The following is a 13,099-nucleotide window of genomic DNA, read 5'->3' as shown; positions in this document are numbered from 1 at the left end:
CAGTAGAGAGGTGGAAGAAACTCATAGATGATTATAGGAAGCTATTTTTTTCAGTTATTTTTTTCCAAGGGGTGTGCAACCAAATATTAAATTGAGGGTGCCAATTATTTTGTCCCGTCCATTTTTGGGGGGTTTGTGTGGACTGTGTCATATTTGGCTTTTTGTTTCTCCACTTTTTTGTGTAATACCAATACAAACAAAAGAAACAAACATGAGAATAACTAAACATTTGTAATTACAACAATTTTCTGGGCAAATTGGTGCATTATCTGACAGAAATGCAGGGTGGGGGGAGCAATATTTTTGGCCATGACTGTATATTTATATATTGATTAGCTGACCTATCCACACATACGTTTCTAAAGACTGGGAGGTTTTTGTGCCAAACTATCTTTTCCCTGGACTTACTTTAATAATTTTTTTCACAGTTACTAGAATTCTATGATGAAAGTCCATCCATCTGATACATTTCCCTGTTTTTTCCTGTTTCTGATACAATATAGGAGGTAATGGAGTGTACATGACACTGGGGGTAGTAGGGGTCACGGCAATAGGAAGCCCCTAGTTCCAGTTCTAGAATGTTTGTCTCCTTTCTTCTTATTATACCAATGGAAGCATCATCATGGAGTGCTCTTAGCTAGAACAGGTCTTCATACTCCTGAGAAATGGTATGTTCAGTAATTTGTGTGCTCTGTAGTACTCATTTACAACGAGCAGATTTCACATTTTGCACAATCCCAGAGGATTTCGGCTTCGACCTTGGCTCACTTTCTTTAATATGAGATGTTATACCATGATATACCATGATACTATGTAAGATGATTAGGCTCCTGGTCTTCTAAGGTGGATGGTGCAGTGCCTTCTTCTGTAGGATTCAGATGTGGGTCAACCTGTGTAACAAAGATATATAAAGTTGTATCAAAAACAAAAGTATAATGTATTGCTGCCTACCAATCCTAATATGTGGTGGCTGCATTAGTTTTCTTTTTTAGGCTCTTGTTTTTTTCTTACCTGTTGAACTGCCCATTAAACACACTTCCTGTCTTACCCCCCGGGTCACATCTGTGCGGGTGGTGCCGCTGTGGATCCGCATGAAAACCCATGCAGCCGCACCACCCACACAGAGAATTGCAAACCCGTGGGCGGTTGCCATTAGTTCTAATGGCATGCCACCCGCGCTGGGAAATGCAACTGTACTGGGAACTGAGGTTCCTGTGCGGGCTGCGTTTTCCAAAGTAGTGCAGGGACTTCTTTCACTGCGTGTCACGGGCATGGGAGTCCATTCAAATGAATGGGCGGCCGCATAGGTGGGAACCGGGGCTGAGGCTAGGTTCACACCTATGCAGGTTGCGTATGAGCCGTTTCTGCATTGTGTTTTGTATTTTTACCCTTGTGTTTTTTACCCTTTTTTGCTGTGTTTTTTTCATTTTTTAAATTTTTTTTTGTTGCTAGGCAGATTTAAAATGCAGAAATGCAAAATGCAGAAAAAATGCAGCAAAAATGCAATACATGCCTTTCTGCAGCCTTTCTATTGAAGTCTATAGAACCAAAAACACAACTTTTTGTGTTAAAAAAAGTCCCTGACCCTTTCCAAAAAACTTCGGGTGAAAATGCACAGATGTGAACGTATCCCATAGGAAATCATGTTAAATGCTGCAGAAAACGCAAAGGTGTTGAACTGAATGGACTTTTGTCTTTTTTCAGTTGGACTAACTATGTAACCAAGGGTTAGGGTGTTTCCACTCTGGATGAAGGAGCAATGGAGACACCTGGGGGGGAGTGTTAGATGGACTAGCAGATTTACATCAGCTTGACTAACAAATCAAAGAATAAGTTTACCTTTCAAAAGATGTTAATATGTATCATGTTACGATAAGACTGGCGTTGGTTCCTCCTCGCTATTTTTTTAAAATGTCAGCTATATTTTTCTCTATTCTGAAGCTTAATTTGACCTGTTTTGTTTCTTGAATTTAGAAGATTTGGCAAAAAAGCTCCAATGCTGATATGCAAGTGTGGAAAAAAAAACAAAGAAACTAGAAATTCATAGCAAAAAGTAAAATTCACTCTTCTGTAAAGTTCCTTTTTAAAGTGTTACTAAACCCAGGACCCTGCATTCACTATATCTGGTCTCCTACGGACCCTGCATTCATTATAGCCGGTCCCCCCGGACCCTGCATTCACTATATCTGGTCCCCCCGGACCCTGCATTCACTATATCTGGTCTCCTACGGACCCTGCATTCATTATAGCCGGTTCCCCCGGACCCTGCATTCACTATATCTGGTCTCCCCAGACCCTGCATTCACTATATCTGGTCTCCCCGGACCCTGCATTCACTATATCTGGTCTCCCCAGACCCTGCATTCACTATATCTGGTTTCCCCGGACCCTGCATTCACTATATCCAGTCTCCCCGGACCCTGCACTCACTATATCCGGTCTCCCCGGACCCTGCACTCACTATATCTGGTCTCCCCGGACCCTGCACTCACTATATCCGGTCTCCCCGGACCCTGCACTCACTATATCCGGTCTCCCCGGACCCTGCACTCACTATATCCGGTCTCTCCGGACCCTGCATTCACTATATCCGGTCTCCCCGGACCCTGCATTCACTATATCCGGTCTCCCCCGACCCTGCATTCACTATATCCGGTCTCCCCGGACCCTGCATTCACTATATCCGGTCTCCCCGGACCCTGCATTCACTATATCCGGTCTCCCCGGACCCAGCATTCACTATATCTGGTCTCCCTGAACCCTGCATTCACTATATCCGGTCTCCCTGGACCCTGCATTCACTATATCTGGTCTCCCCGGACCCAGCATTCACTACATCTGCTCTCCCCGGACCCTGCATTCACTATATCTGGTCTCCCCGGACCCCGCATTCACTATATCCGGTCTCCCCGGACCCTGCATTCACTATATCTGGTCCCCCACAGTACACAGAACATGGAAATGAAATTATTTTAGTAAATATAAACTGCTAAATATCTTTTCTCATCAGCAGTATATAGCAGTCTTGTGACTATCAGTGTCCGGCCGAGCACAGGTTAAAGCTTGTAGGGGGAGTTTTCATTCTCCTCTGATTGTCCTATGAGGCTGCATAACCCCTGACCCTCTGTCTGGACAGCGCTGGTTGGTTCTGTGCTGATCACATTCACCCTCCCAAGAATAAAAATACACTAAAAGACAAGTTTCCAAATGGTCAGTCCACCCCTGCCACAAACATTAAAAAGTCAGCAGGCTTGGAGGAGATATCTTATTGCTGCAAATACTCTGCAAATATGTAAGCAATTTTAATAAACCACAAAGCTTTTATTTAAGATGTTGTTACGCAATGATTTTTAAATTTTTTCTGGGTATATGCCATCGCTGGCAGGGGCGGACTGACCATTTGGAAACTCGGGCACTGCCCGAGAGCCCGGGGTCAGTAGGGGGCCCCATGAGATGCCCCTGGTACCTTTTTCATAGGCTTTTTTAAGTTTGGGCAAGGGCACAGGGGCCCCATGATCCCCTATTGCCCGGGGGCCCCATGAGTTGTCAGTCCACCCATGATCGCTGGTATTGGAGCATTGATATGACAGTCCTGGAGTAAAGAGTGAGTCTGAGCAAAGCCTTCATTGCCTGTCAACCTGCTAAGGTACATGGGCTGACAGGTGTTGGACCACTCGGCTGTTTCACTGTATGATCACTAGTGTGGTGTGTGACACCGATTCCCAGCATATGAGGTTTAGGAGTCAATGGTGTCACACTATATATGATTTATATCTCTTTGAGGGTCCTATGCATTTGAAAGAGAGTTTGGATGAAGGATCCTGAAATCACTTGAGTCTATTAACCTCCCTAGCGGTCTGATTATGTCAGTATTTCTGTGCTCAAAGCGGTACATTTTTTTGCCTGGAAATATGTATTTTTTTTATTGTAGGCCTGTAATTTTTTTAGGAATAACTCACTGAAATCTGTCCGAACAAGAGTCTAGTAAACATCCCGGGTAGGATAAAATTTGAAAATGAAACCATAAATTATCATTTAATAAATAATCATAAAAAATAATAATAAATTTAATTCAATAATATAATCAAACCAAAAACACTGAAATTTGAAATAGAGCGCCAAGTTCGCACATCGCTGAGCAAAGTCGCAAAATCGTTTTCAGTGTTTGATGACAAATTTCCCCCACGAATCATTATCACTCAATTCTGCAAGTGGTTCTGATTTACTATCGCTGTTCTCTAGCCGGTCTAAAACCGATTACGACATAAAGGGACGCTTTTTGGACGCCATGGACGTTTCTCAGTTTCCAGGCAGAAAGAACAGTAACAATGCAGGCAGGGCGCCGGACAAAGCACTCGGGACAAAATGTATGTGAAATGGTTTGATACAGGAATGTTTTACTATGTGATTTTAGTGTATTTAGTGAATGTCACTTTTAATATTTTCAAATTTCCTGCTGGTTCCGTCCCCCGTACGTCCCGACGTTGCAGGGAACGGAACCCGGAAGACAGACGCTGGCATCCGCCGGAGGACATTACCGAGGACACTGCAGGAGGGACATCGCGGGAGCGCAGGACAAGGTAAGTACAGAAGAGATCCCGGAGCAACGCTGCAGTGTATTCCTGAGTGTAGTTCGGGGTTACCGCTTGTGGTGCTGAAACTTTACCCCGAGCTACACTCAGGAATACCGCCAGGGGGGTTAAGCAAGTTTTCCACCTACTCAGGGTAAGGGTAGGGATTGCAGTCACTGGATGAACTCAGTCACTGGGGGCACGTATTTGAACACTTTGATGTGACCACATCACCAGTATTTGTGTGATGTTTTGAGGATAATGCACTATGTGTAGTTTATTATTTTTTTTAGGTACTAAGAGTGGAAGAGGGGGAATCTGGAGACAAATTGGGAATTGGTGGACAAGATGAAGACATCACCAGTTTATATGGGAAATCTTTGAGAATTTTTGCATCTTCAATACTAGACAATGCATGCCAAGGGGAATCCGCTGTTTGCACCAGAACTGGGGTCTACTTATCCCACAGATTCACCATCTTACCTCGGAATATAGTGGTGGGGGTTGAAATCGGAACTCCTGGATGACAGCAAATGAAGGAAAGCAGAGACCTTCTAGTAACACATCTTGTTCTGGGACTGATGGTGGGGCGCACCATGAAAGATCTTCTTCTGAAACAACATCTGCGTAATTTGGTGGTGCTGATGGTAAAAAACAATCTCATTAATATATTATAAATTCATTGCATTATATAAAGTAATAGGGCACCATTTTCCTTTCTATAATGTATATATATTTAGCAGTGAAATAAAATATATACCGTATATAAAAAAAATGAAAATAATTTAAAACATTTTTAAAACACACCTGAACACACTCCATATAAAAAGGTTCAGCATAGCAGGGTGAGCATGTGTATATAAGAATCAGTTGTGCCACACTAGCGATGGGTTGAACACCCCCCGCTTCGGTTTGCGGTCGAACATTCAAACCTACCAAAAGTTTGACCACGAAATTCAAAAACGGACAATTTACTGCATCTGAGTATGGGGTAAGATACCGGTCAGTTACTAAAATACTGCATGAGATATTATGAAGTCATGCAGTATTTTAGTAGAAAAACATTAATTCATGTTTCAGCTGTCAGCGGTTTTCCATGCTGTCAGCTGAATGTCAACGGAATTGTCAGCATTGCCCGAAAATTAAATAAAAAAAAAAAAGTATGGGCTCCTCTCCATCCATACCAAGCCCTTTGGGTCTGGTAAGGATTTTGAGGGAACATGTCAAATTAAAAAAAAAAAAAATGGCGTGGGGGTCCCCCCAAAATCCTTACCAGACTCTTATCCAAGCATGCAGCCTGGCAGGTCAGGAGGGGGGGTGGGGGGTGGGCAAGGTGCCCTTTCCTGAAGCATACCAGGCCATGGGGTGGTGCTACGAGGTGGGGGGCTCCCCCCCAAGGCACCTTGTCTCCATGTTGATGGGGACTAGGGCCTTTTCCCCACAACCGTAGCCAGTGGTTGTGGAGGTTTGCGGGCGGGGGGCTTTTCGGAATCTGGAATCTCCCACCCCCTTGTGACATCATCATGCCCTGTGATTGGCCAAAGCATTGCACCTGAACTGTGGTCAGGTGCAATGCTTTGGCCAATCACAATGTACTGTCAGGGCGCAGTGCATAGTGGGGCACGGCAGGCGAGTAGACTGCCAAAGGCCCACACCATTCACCGAACACACAAATGGCTCATGTGCAAGCTGAACTTACGTTCGACTCGAACATGCAGCCCCGCACTATGCCACACATGTGAGGTACTGTCATGAACGCTGCAGGGAGAGCAATACCTATAGAGCCATTATTCACAATTATCTCCTGTAACCTGTAAAAGTTTTTAAAATGTCACCTATGGAGAATTTTAAGTGCCAAAGTTTTTTGCAATTCTATAGTCTATCACAATTTTAAGACTTGACACGTTTCTTATCTATGTACTTGACAAAACCCAATCTTTTAAATTTTACCAAGGAATTCTGGATAATTTTGTATTTATTTGCACTAAAATTCATTTTACTGTAATTTTTGTTTTTTGAAAAATAGGCTTTTGACAAATAACTGCGCAGATATAGGGCGACATTAAACATTTCAACAACCGCCATTTTATTCTCCAGGGTCTAAGCTTTCAGACTATATATACTTTCTAGGGAGTTTACAGCAATTTCTAGCAAATAATGCTGATGCTAAAATTAAAAATTGCCCCCGTAGATGTAGGCGAGTGGTTAATGTTGAATTTTTAAATGCAGTCCGAACTGTTCCATGAGCTGGACGACAGTTGGTGGTAATATTTCTTTTTAGTCCGGGCCTGGTAGTATATTGTTCATCACATTCAATACCTTCTACAGTTAGTAGAACATGTAGAATATGTATGTTAGTAAAACATACAAAATTTTGTGAACCATTTTCTACCTTCTGGGTGTTCCGGCAGTGCCAAGGCAAGCCAACTCATGTCCACTGTAAACTGACTGGCCACACTGGAGTTCCTGTACGCGAACCCATTAAATGGCACTGTGCCTATAATTAGAGGGAGCTCCACCATCAGTCTTTGCGCACCGGGAATGTGAATATAGACCTGGATAAGTAGAAGAAAAATCTGTAATTTTCCTTGAAATCCCAACTGTCATGAATGAACAGAAAATTGCAATGAACTAGAAAAGCAAATATTAAATAACGTATTATTATGACTAATTAATGAACTGCTTTCCACAAGCCAACAATAAAATTAACATCTACAAACCAGAAAGTATTACTCAATCCTCCCAGCTATGACAGAGCTATTTTCATGACATTTAAAGCAGTATTAGGCAGTAAATGTACTATAAAACAAATCTCCACTGACCTCTGTAGCTGCATGTACTGTGGATCAAATCATCCCCATTGTTCACTGGCAGGGTTGATTTAATAAAGGAGTATAAGCTATAGACTTGTGTTCATATTGTATACCCAATCAAACAGGGAAATTTAAAAGTCAGGAGAAGGAAGAAATCCCAACTGCCCCCCCCCCAGCAGACGGTCATGTGAGTTGAAGCAGCCTCAGCTTAGCTCCATCCAGGCCATGCCACCGACGCGTTTAGACCTGCCCACAGAGCTTAGTCATGGAGTCACTTTAATGACTAAACCCCATTAGCGGGGAAAAATGAATCGGGGGTGTGGCCAGGACGAAGCTAGGCTATGGCTGCTTCAACTCGCATGACCGTCGGGTCTGTTTGGAGTGTGGCAATTGAGATTTATTCTTTCTTCCTCCTTGATTTGTTAAAAGGAGTATAGGATCTCTCACAACAAACACTTTACTCCTGCGCTAGGAAAGGACTCAGTAGACCCAATAGGAATGTTCTGGAATTTTCTGGAATATGCACTGCTTGCTGCCCTCAACAGACCGGGGTGGTCCGAATACACTGGATACAAATGGAGAAACAGAAAAAGGGCGCACCGACCTAGTGCATTATCATTTAAAATAATTTATTAAAGAAACAAAAATAGGTATCATACTCACAATGGACATAATAACACAGGCATGTCAAACTGAACAAGACGTATGATCCAAACAACATCTGAGTCCATACGATGGAACCCTGGATGACCAACTGGCTAACATGTTTTGAGGACACAACCTCTTCCTCAGAGCCCTGGGCGTTAGCCAGTCGGGTAGAAGAAAAAAATCCCAATTGCCACACTCCAAACAGTCGTGTGAAGTAAAACAGCCTCAGCCTAGCTCCATCAAGACCATGCCCTTGACGCGTTTTGCCTCACCCACGGAGCCTAGTCATGGAGGTGATTCTAGGACTGTGCCCCGTGGACAGGACGAAACGCGCCAGTAGGACGTAGTCTGGACGGAACTAGGCTGAGGCTGCTTCAACTCGCATGACCGTTGGGTCTGCTTGGAGTGCAGCAATTGAGATTTCTTCTTCCTTCCTACTTGATTTATTAAAGGAGTAAAGGATCTTTACTTGGCAAAAACACTTGCGTTCACATTGTATACCCAATCAACCGGAAATTTAAAAGTCAGGTAGAAGAAAAAATCCCAATTGCCACACTCCAGTCGTGTGAAGTAAAACAGCCTCAGCCTAGCTCCATCAAGACCATGTCCTCGATGTGTTTTACCTCACCCACGGAGCCTAGTCATGGAGGTGACTCTAGAACTATGCCCCGTGGACAGGAAGAAACGCGCCAGTAGGACGTAGTCTGGACGGAACTAGGCTGAGGCTGCTTCTCACATGACTGTTTGGAGTTTGGCAATCAGGATTTCTTCTTCCTCCTGTATTTTACATTTCCCTGATTGATTGGGATATCTTCTTGCTCCTGTCTCATTACATAGATGGGCTCTTCACACTGAGCCGGAACCCACAGTGTGAGCCCACCAGACTTGGATATAGGAACCAGAGCAGTAACCCAAGCCTTTCTATTTAGGTCTACAAGGAAATTTAAAAAAAACATGATTTTTGCTAGCACGTGATTGGTTTATTTAAAGCCCATCATCAGGGAAAATAAAAATCCTCCTTTGCCTTGGGGTTGCCCCCACATTGCGATAGTGAAACACTTGTTTAGGTCTAGTGGATGGGAAAAGCAGTTTAACATTCCTGATTCTCTGCTTTCTATGGCGATTAATTGTTCCTCAGTGTTCTCACACTCAGTGCAGAGCTATGGGCTCATATGGAAGCAAAATATATTTTAAAATACTCTTCCCAAATATATTGACATATATTTGAAATGCTACAATTTTGGCCGTATTCAATATATTTAAAAGAAAAAAAAATTATATATATATATATATATATATATATATATATACATACATACATATACACATATACACATACATATATACATATAAACATATACACTGCATGTTAAAATGCGTTTTTATTACAAAATATATAAAATATTTTTAAAAATACATTTCAAATATACTGTATGTCTTTAAAAATATAAATCTACATTTTTGGAATGCATTTACAAATATATGTAAAAATATATTCTTTAGATTTTTCAACATGCAGTATATACCGTATTTTTCGCTCCATAAGACGCACCTAGGTTTTAGAGGAGAAAAACAAGAAAAAAAATATTCTGAACCAATGGACTGCGGACACAGTACAGGGGATGACCAGAGACTGTGGACACAGTACAGGAGATGACCAGAGACTGCGGACATAGTACAGGAGATGACCAGAGACTGCGGACATAGTACAGGAGATGACCAGAGACTGCGGACACAGTACAGGAGATGACCAGAGACTGCGGACACAGTACAGGTGATGACCAGAGACTGCGGACACAGTACAGGAGATGACCAGAGACTGCAGACACAGTACAGGCGATGACCAGAGACTGCGGACACAGTACAGGGGATGACCAGAGACTGCGGACACAGTACAGGAGATGACCAGAGACTGCGGACATAGTACAGGAGATGACCAGAGACTGCGGACATAGTACAGGAGATGACCAGAGACTGCGGACATAGTACAGGAGATGACCAGAGACTGCGGACATAGTACAGGAGATGACCAGAGACTGCGGACATAGTACAGGAGATGACCAGAGACTGCGGACACAGTACAGGAGATGACCAGAGACTGCGGACACAGTACAGGAGATGACCAGAGACTGCGGACACAGTACAAGAGATGACCAGAGACTGCAGACACAGTACAGGAGATGACCAGAGACTGCGGACACAGTACAGGAGATGACCAGAGACTGCGGACACAGTACAGGAGATGACCAGAGACTGCGGACATAGTACAGGAGATGACCAGAGACTGCGGACACAGTACAGGAGATGACCAGAGACTGCGGACACAGTACAAGAGATGACCAGAGACTGCGGACACAGTACAGGAGATGACCAGAGACTGCGGACACAGTACAGGAGATGACCAGAGACTGCGGACACAGTACAGGGGATGACCAGAGACTGCGGACACAGTACAGGAGATGACCAGAGACTGCAGACAGTACAGGGGATGACCAGAGACTGCGGACACAGTACAGGAGATGACCAGAGACTGCGGACACAGTACAGGGGATGACCAGAGACTGCGGACACAGTACAGGAGATGACCAGAGACTGCAGACAGTACAGGGGATGACCAGAGACTGCGGACATAGTACAGGAGATGACCAGAGACTGCGGACACAGTACAGGAGATGACCAGAGACTGCAGACATAGTACAGGAGATGACCAGAGACTGCGGACATAGTACAGGAGATGACCAGAGACTGCGGACACAGTACAGGAGATGACCAGAGACTGCGGACATAGTACAGGAGATGACCAGAGACTGCAGACAGTACAGGGGATGACCAGAGTCTGCGGACATAGTACAGGAGATGACCAGAGACTGCGGACACAGTACAGGAGATGACCAGAGACTGCGGACACAGTACAGGAGATGACCAGAGACTGCGGACATAGTACAGGGAATGACCAGAGACTGTGGACACAGTACAGGAGATGAACAGAGTCTGCGGACATAGTACAGGAGATGACCAGAGACTGCGGACACAGTACAGGAGATGACCAGAGACTGCGGACACAGTACAGGAGATGACCAGAGACTGCGGACATAGTACAGGGAATGACCAGAGACTGTGGACATAGTACAGAAGACCAGAGACTGCAGACAGTGCAGGGGATGACCAGAGACTGTGGACCTTTGGGGAGGGAGGGGGGGGGGGTACCTGAATTTGACAGTTACCCGCTCCCACTTCCGCAGAGTTGTCCTTCCTTCTTCCCGCGGCGGCTTCTGTGACAGCCGGGTGCCCACTGTGCAGCACGAGAAGCACTGCGCTTTGTGAATGGGCCGGAGTCTTCTGGGACCTACCATGTGTCCCAGAAGACACCGGACCATTCACAAAGTGCGGCGCTTCTCGCTCATGCGCAGTGGGCACTCGGCTGTCACAGAAGCCGCCGCGGGAAGACTGTACAGCGCTGGACTGAGGAACAGGTAAGGCCCTGCAGGAGAGAAGAGCTGAGCGGCCGGCCCGGTATTCTGACATGGTGGTGGCAGAAATACCGGACCGGCCGCTTTACATTCGCTCCATAAGACTTACTGACATTTCCCCCCCTTTTTTGGGGGGAAAAAAGTGTGTCTTATGGAGCGAAAAATACGGTACATATATTTATTGAAATATATAGAATATGTTCTTCAGATTTGTTTTAACCAATAAAAAAGTCATTTTAACATATATTTTTACATATATTTGTAAATGCATTCTAAAAATGTAGATTTAGATTTTTAAAGACATACAGTATATTTGAAATGTATTTTTAAAAATATTTTTCATATAGTTTTCGGACGAAACATTTCAGCCACCAAAATTTTGGTGCATCACTTATTACATATATTGAACATGATATGCGTGATATGGTGATGTCAGGGGCTGGGGCGGACTGACAACTCATGGGGCCCCCGGGCAATAGGGGATCATGGGGCCCCTGTGTCCTTGCCCAAACTCAAAAAAGCCTATGAAAAAGGTACCAGGGGCATCTCATGGGGCCCCATACTGACCCCAGGCCCTCAGGCAGTGCCCGAGTTTCCAAATGGTCAGTACGCCCCTGCAAGTTAGGGGAAAACCTGCTGCAAGGGAACATTTATTTATTATAGCTACTTATTTACGCTTTACATATTTATTGTACATTCACATCAGTCCCTAACCCTCAAGGGGTGTACAATCTAAGGTCCCTAACTCACATTCATACATACACATACTAGGGACAATTTAGACAGGAGCCAATTAACCTACCAGCATGTCTTTGGAGTGTGGGGGGAAACCAGAGTACCTGGAGGAAACCCACACAGGCACAGGGAGAACATGCAAACTCCAGGCAGGTGCTGCCATGGTTGGGATTCAAACTAGTGACCCCAGTACTGCCAGGTGGAAGTGCTAACCACTTAGCCACTGTGCTGCCCGGTGGCACATCTATGCTTTCCTCTAAGTTGAGCTTTAGGTTTCACTTTACAAAATGACCGTCCTCTTCCTCTTCACCTCGCTAAGGTCATCAGATCTGCCGCCGTTCCCGAACAGTCTCGGTTACATGTAATGAATGGACTCACCGCTAGAATGTACTCCACGCGGATGATATGACAGTCCAAGATGGTGGGTGTGACTGGAGGGATTTTCAGCATCTTCCCATTCCAGGATTCTGTGCTCCCCGAGGCGATATGGTTTCCTCGCACACTGGCTAGCATCTGTTTATGTGTTTTCGTCTTCCCGTGGACTATGAAGCTCTGAGTCTGGTATATAGCAGCTTTGGGAACTATTAGACGTGAAGAGCCATTCTCGATTTCTGCATAAATTGCAACAGCTTCCCCTAAAGAAGAGGCAGAACATGGAAACTAGTTATATTAGGATATTTATTTATACATAGTGTGTATATACAATATATGAAATGTAGTAACCCTCCACATTGGTGTCAGTGGATGCAATGATAACCCCCAGCATTGGTGTCAGTGGATGCAATGATAACCCCCAGCACTGGTGTCAGTGGATGCAATATTAACCTTCCAGCATTGGTGTCAGTGGATGCAATGATAACCC

At 44.4% G+C, this 13,099-nt stretch overlaps 1 protein-coding gene across 1 annotated transcript in view; it reads right to left on the bottom strand.

Annotated features, from left to right (window-relative positions):
- Positions 1 to 212: 212 nt before the first annotated feature.
- Positions 213 to 13,099, bottom strand: part of ARRDC4 (arrestin domain containing 4) — a 77,866-nt gene continuing 64,979 nt past the window's right edge. Inside the window, exons 5-8 of the mRNA XM_089661082.1 lie at positions 12,616 to 12,872; positions 6,964 to 7,126; positions 5,055 to 5,212; positions 213 to 890 (exon numbers count right to left, since the gene is read on the bottom strand). Coding sequence (XP_089517208.1) covers positions 810 to 890; positions 5,055 to 5,212; positions 6,964 to 7,126; positions 12,616 to 12,872 — 659 coding nt within the window. The 3' untranslated portion in view covers positions 213 to 809. The remainder of the gene's footprint in view (positions 891 to 5,054; positions 5,213 to 6,963; positions 7,127 to 12,615; positions 12,873 to 13,099) is intronic.

The sequence above is a fragment of the Staurois parvus genome, unplaced genomic scaffold (genome assembly GCF_062004578.1).
Source record: "Staurois parvus isolate SC_StPar_1 unplaced genomic scaffold, SC_StPar_1.0 ptg001306l, whole genome shotgun sequence".
Lineage (NCBI taxonomy): Eukaryota > Metazoa > Chordata > Amphibia > Anura > Ranidae > Staurois > Staurois parvus.
The sequence above is the reverse complement of the archived record's forward strand: the minus strand, read 5'-3'. Positions and strand labels throughout refer to the sequence as shown.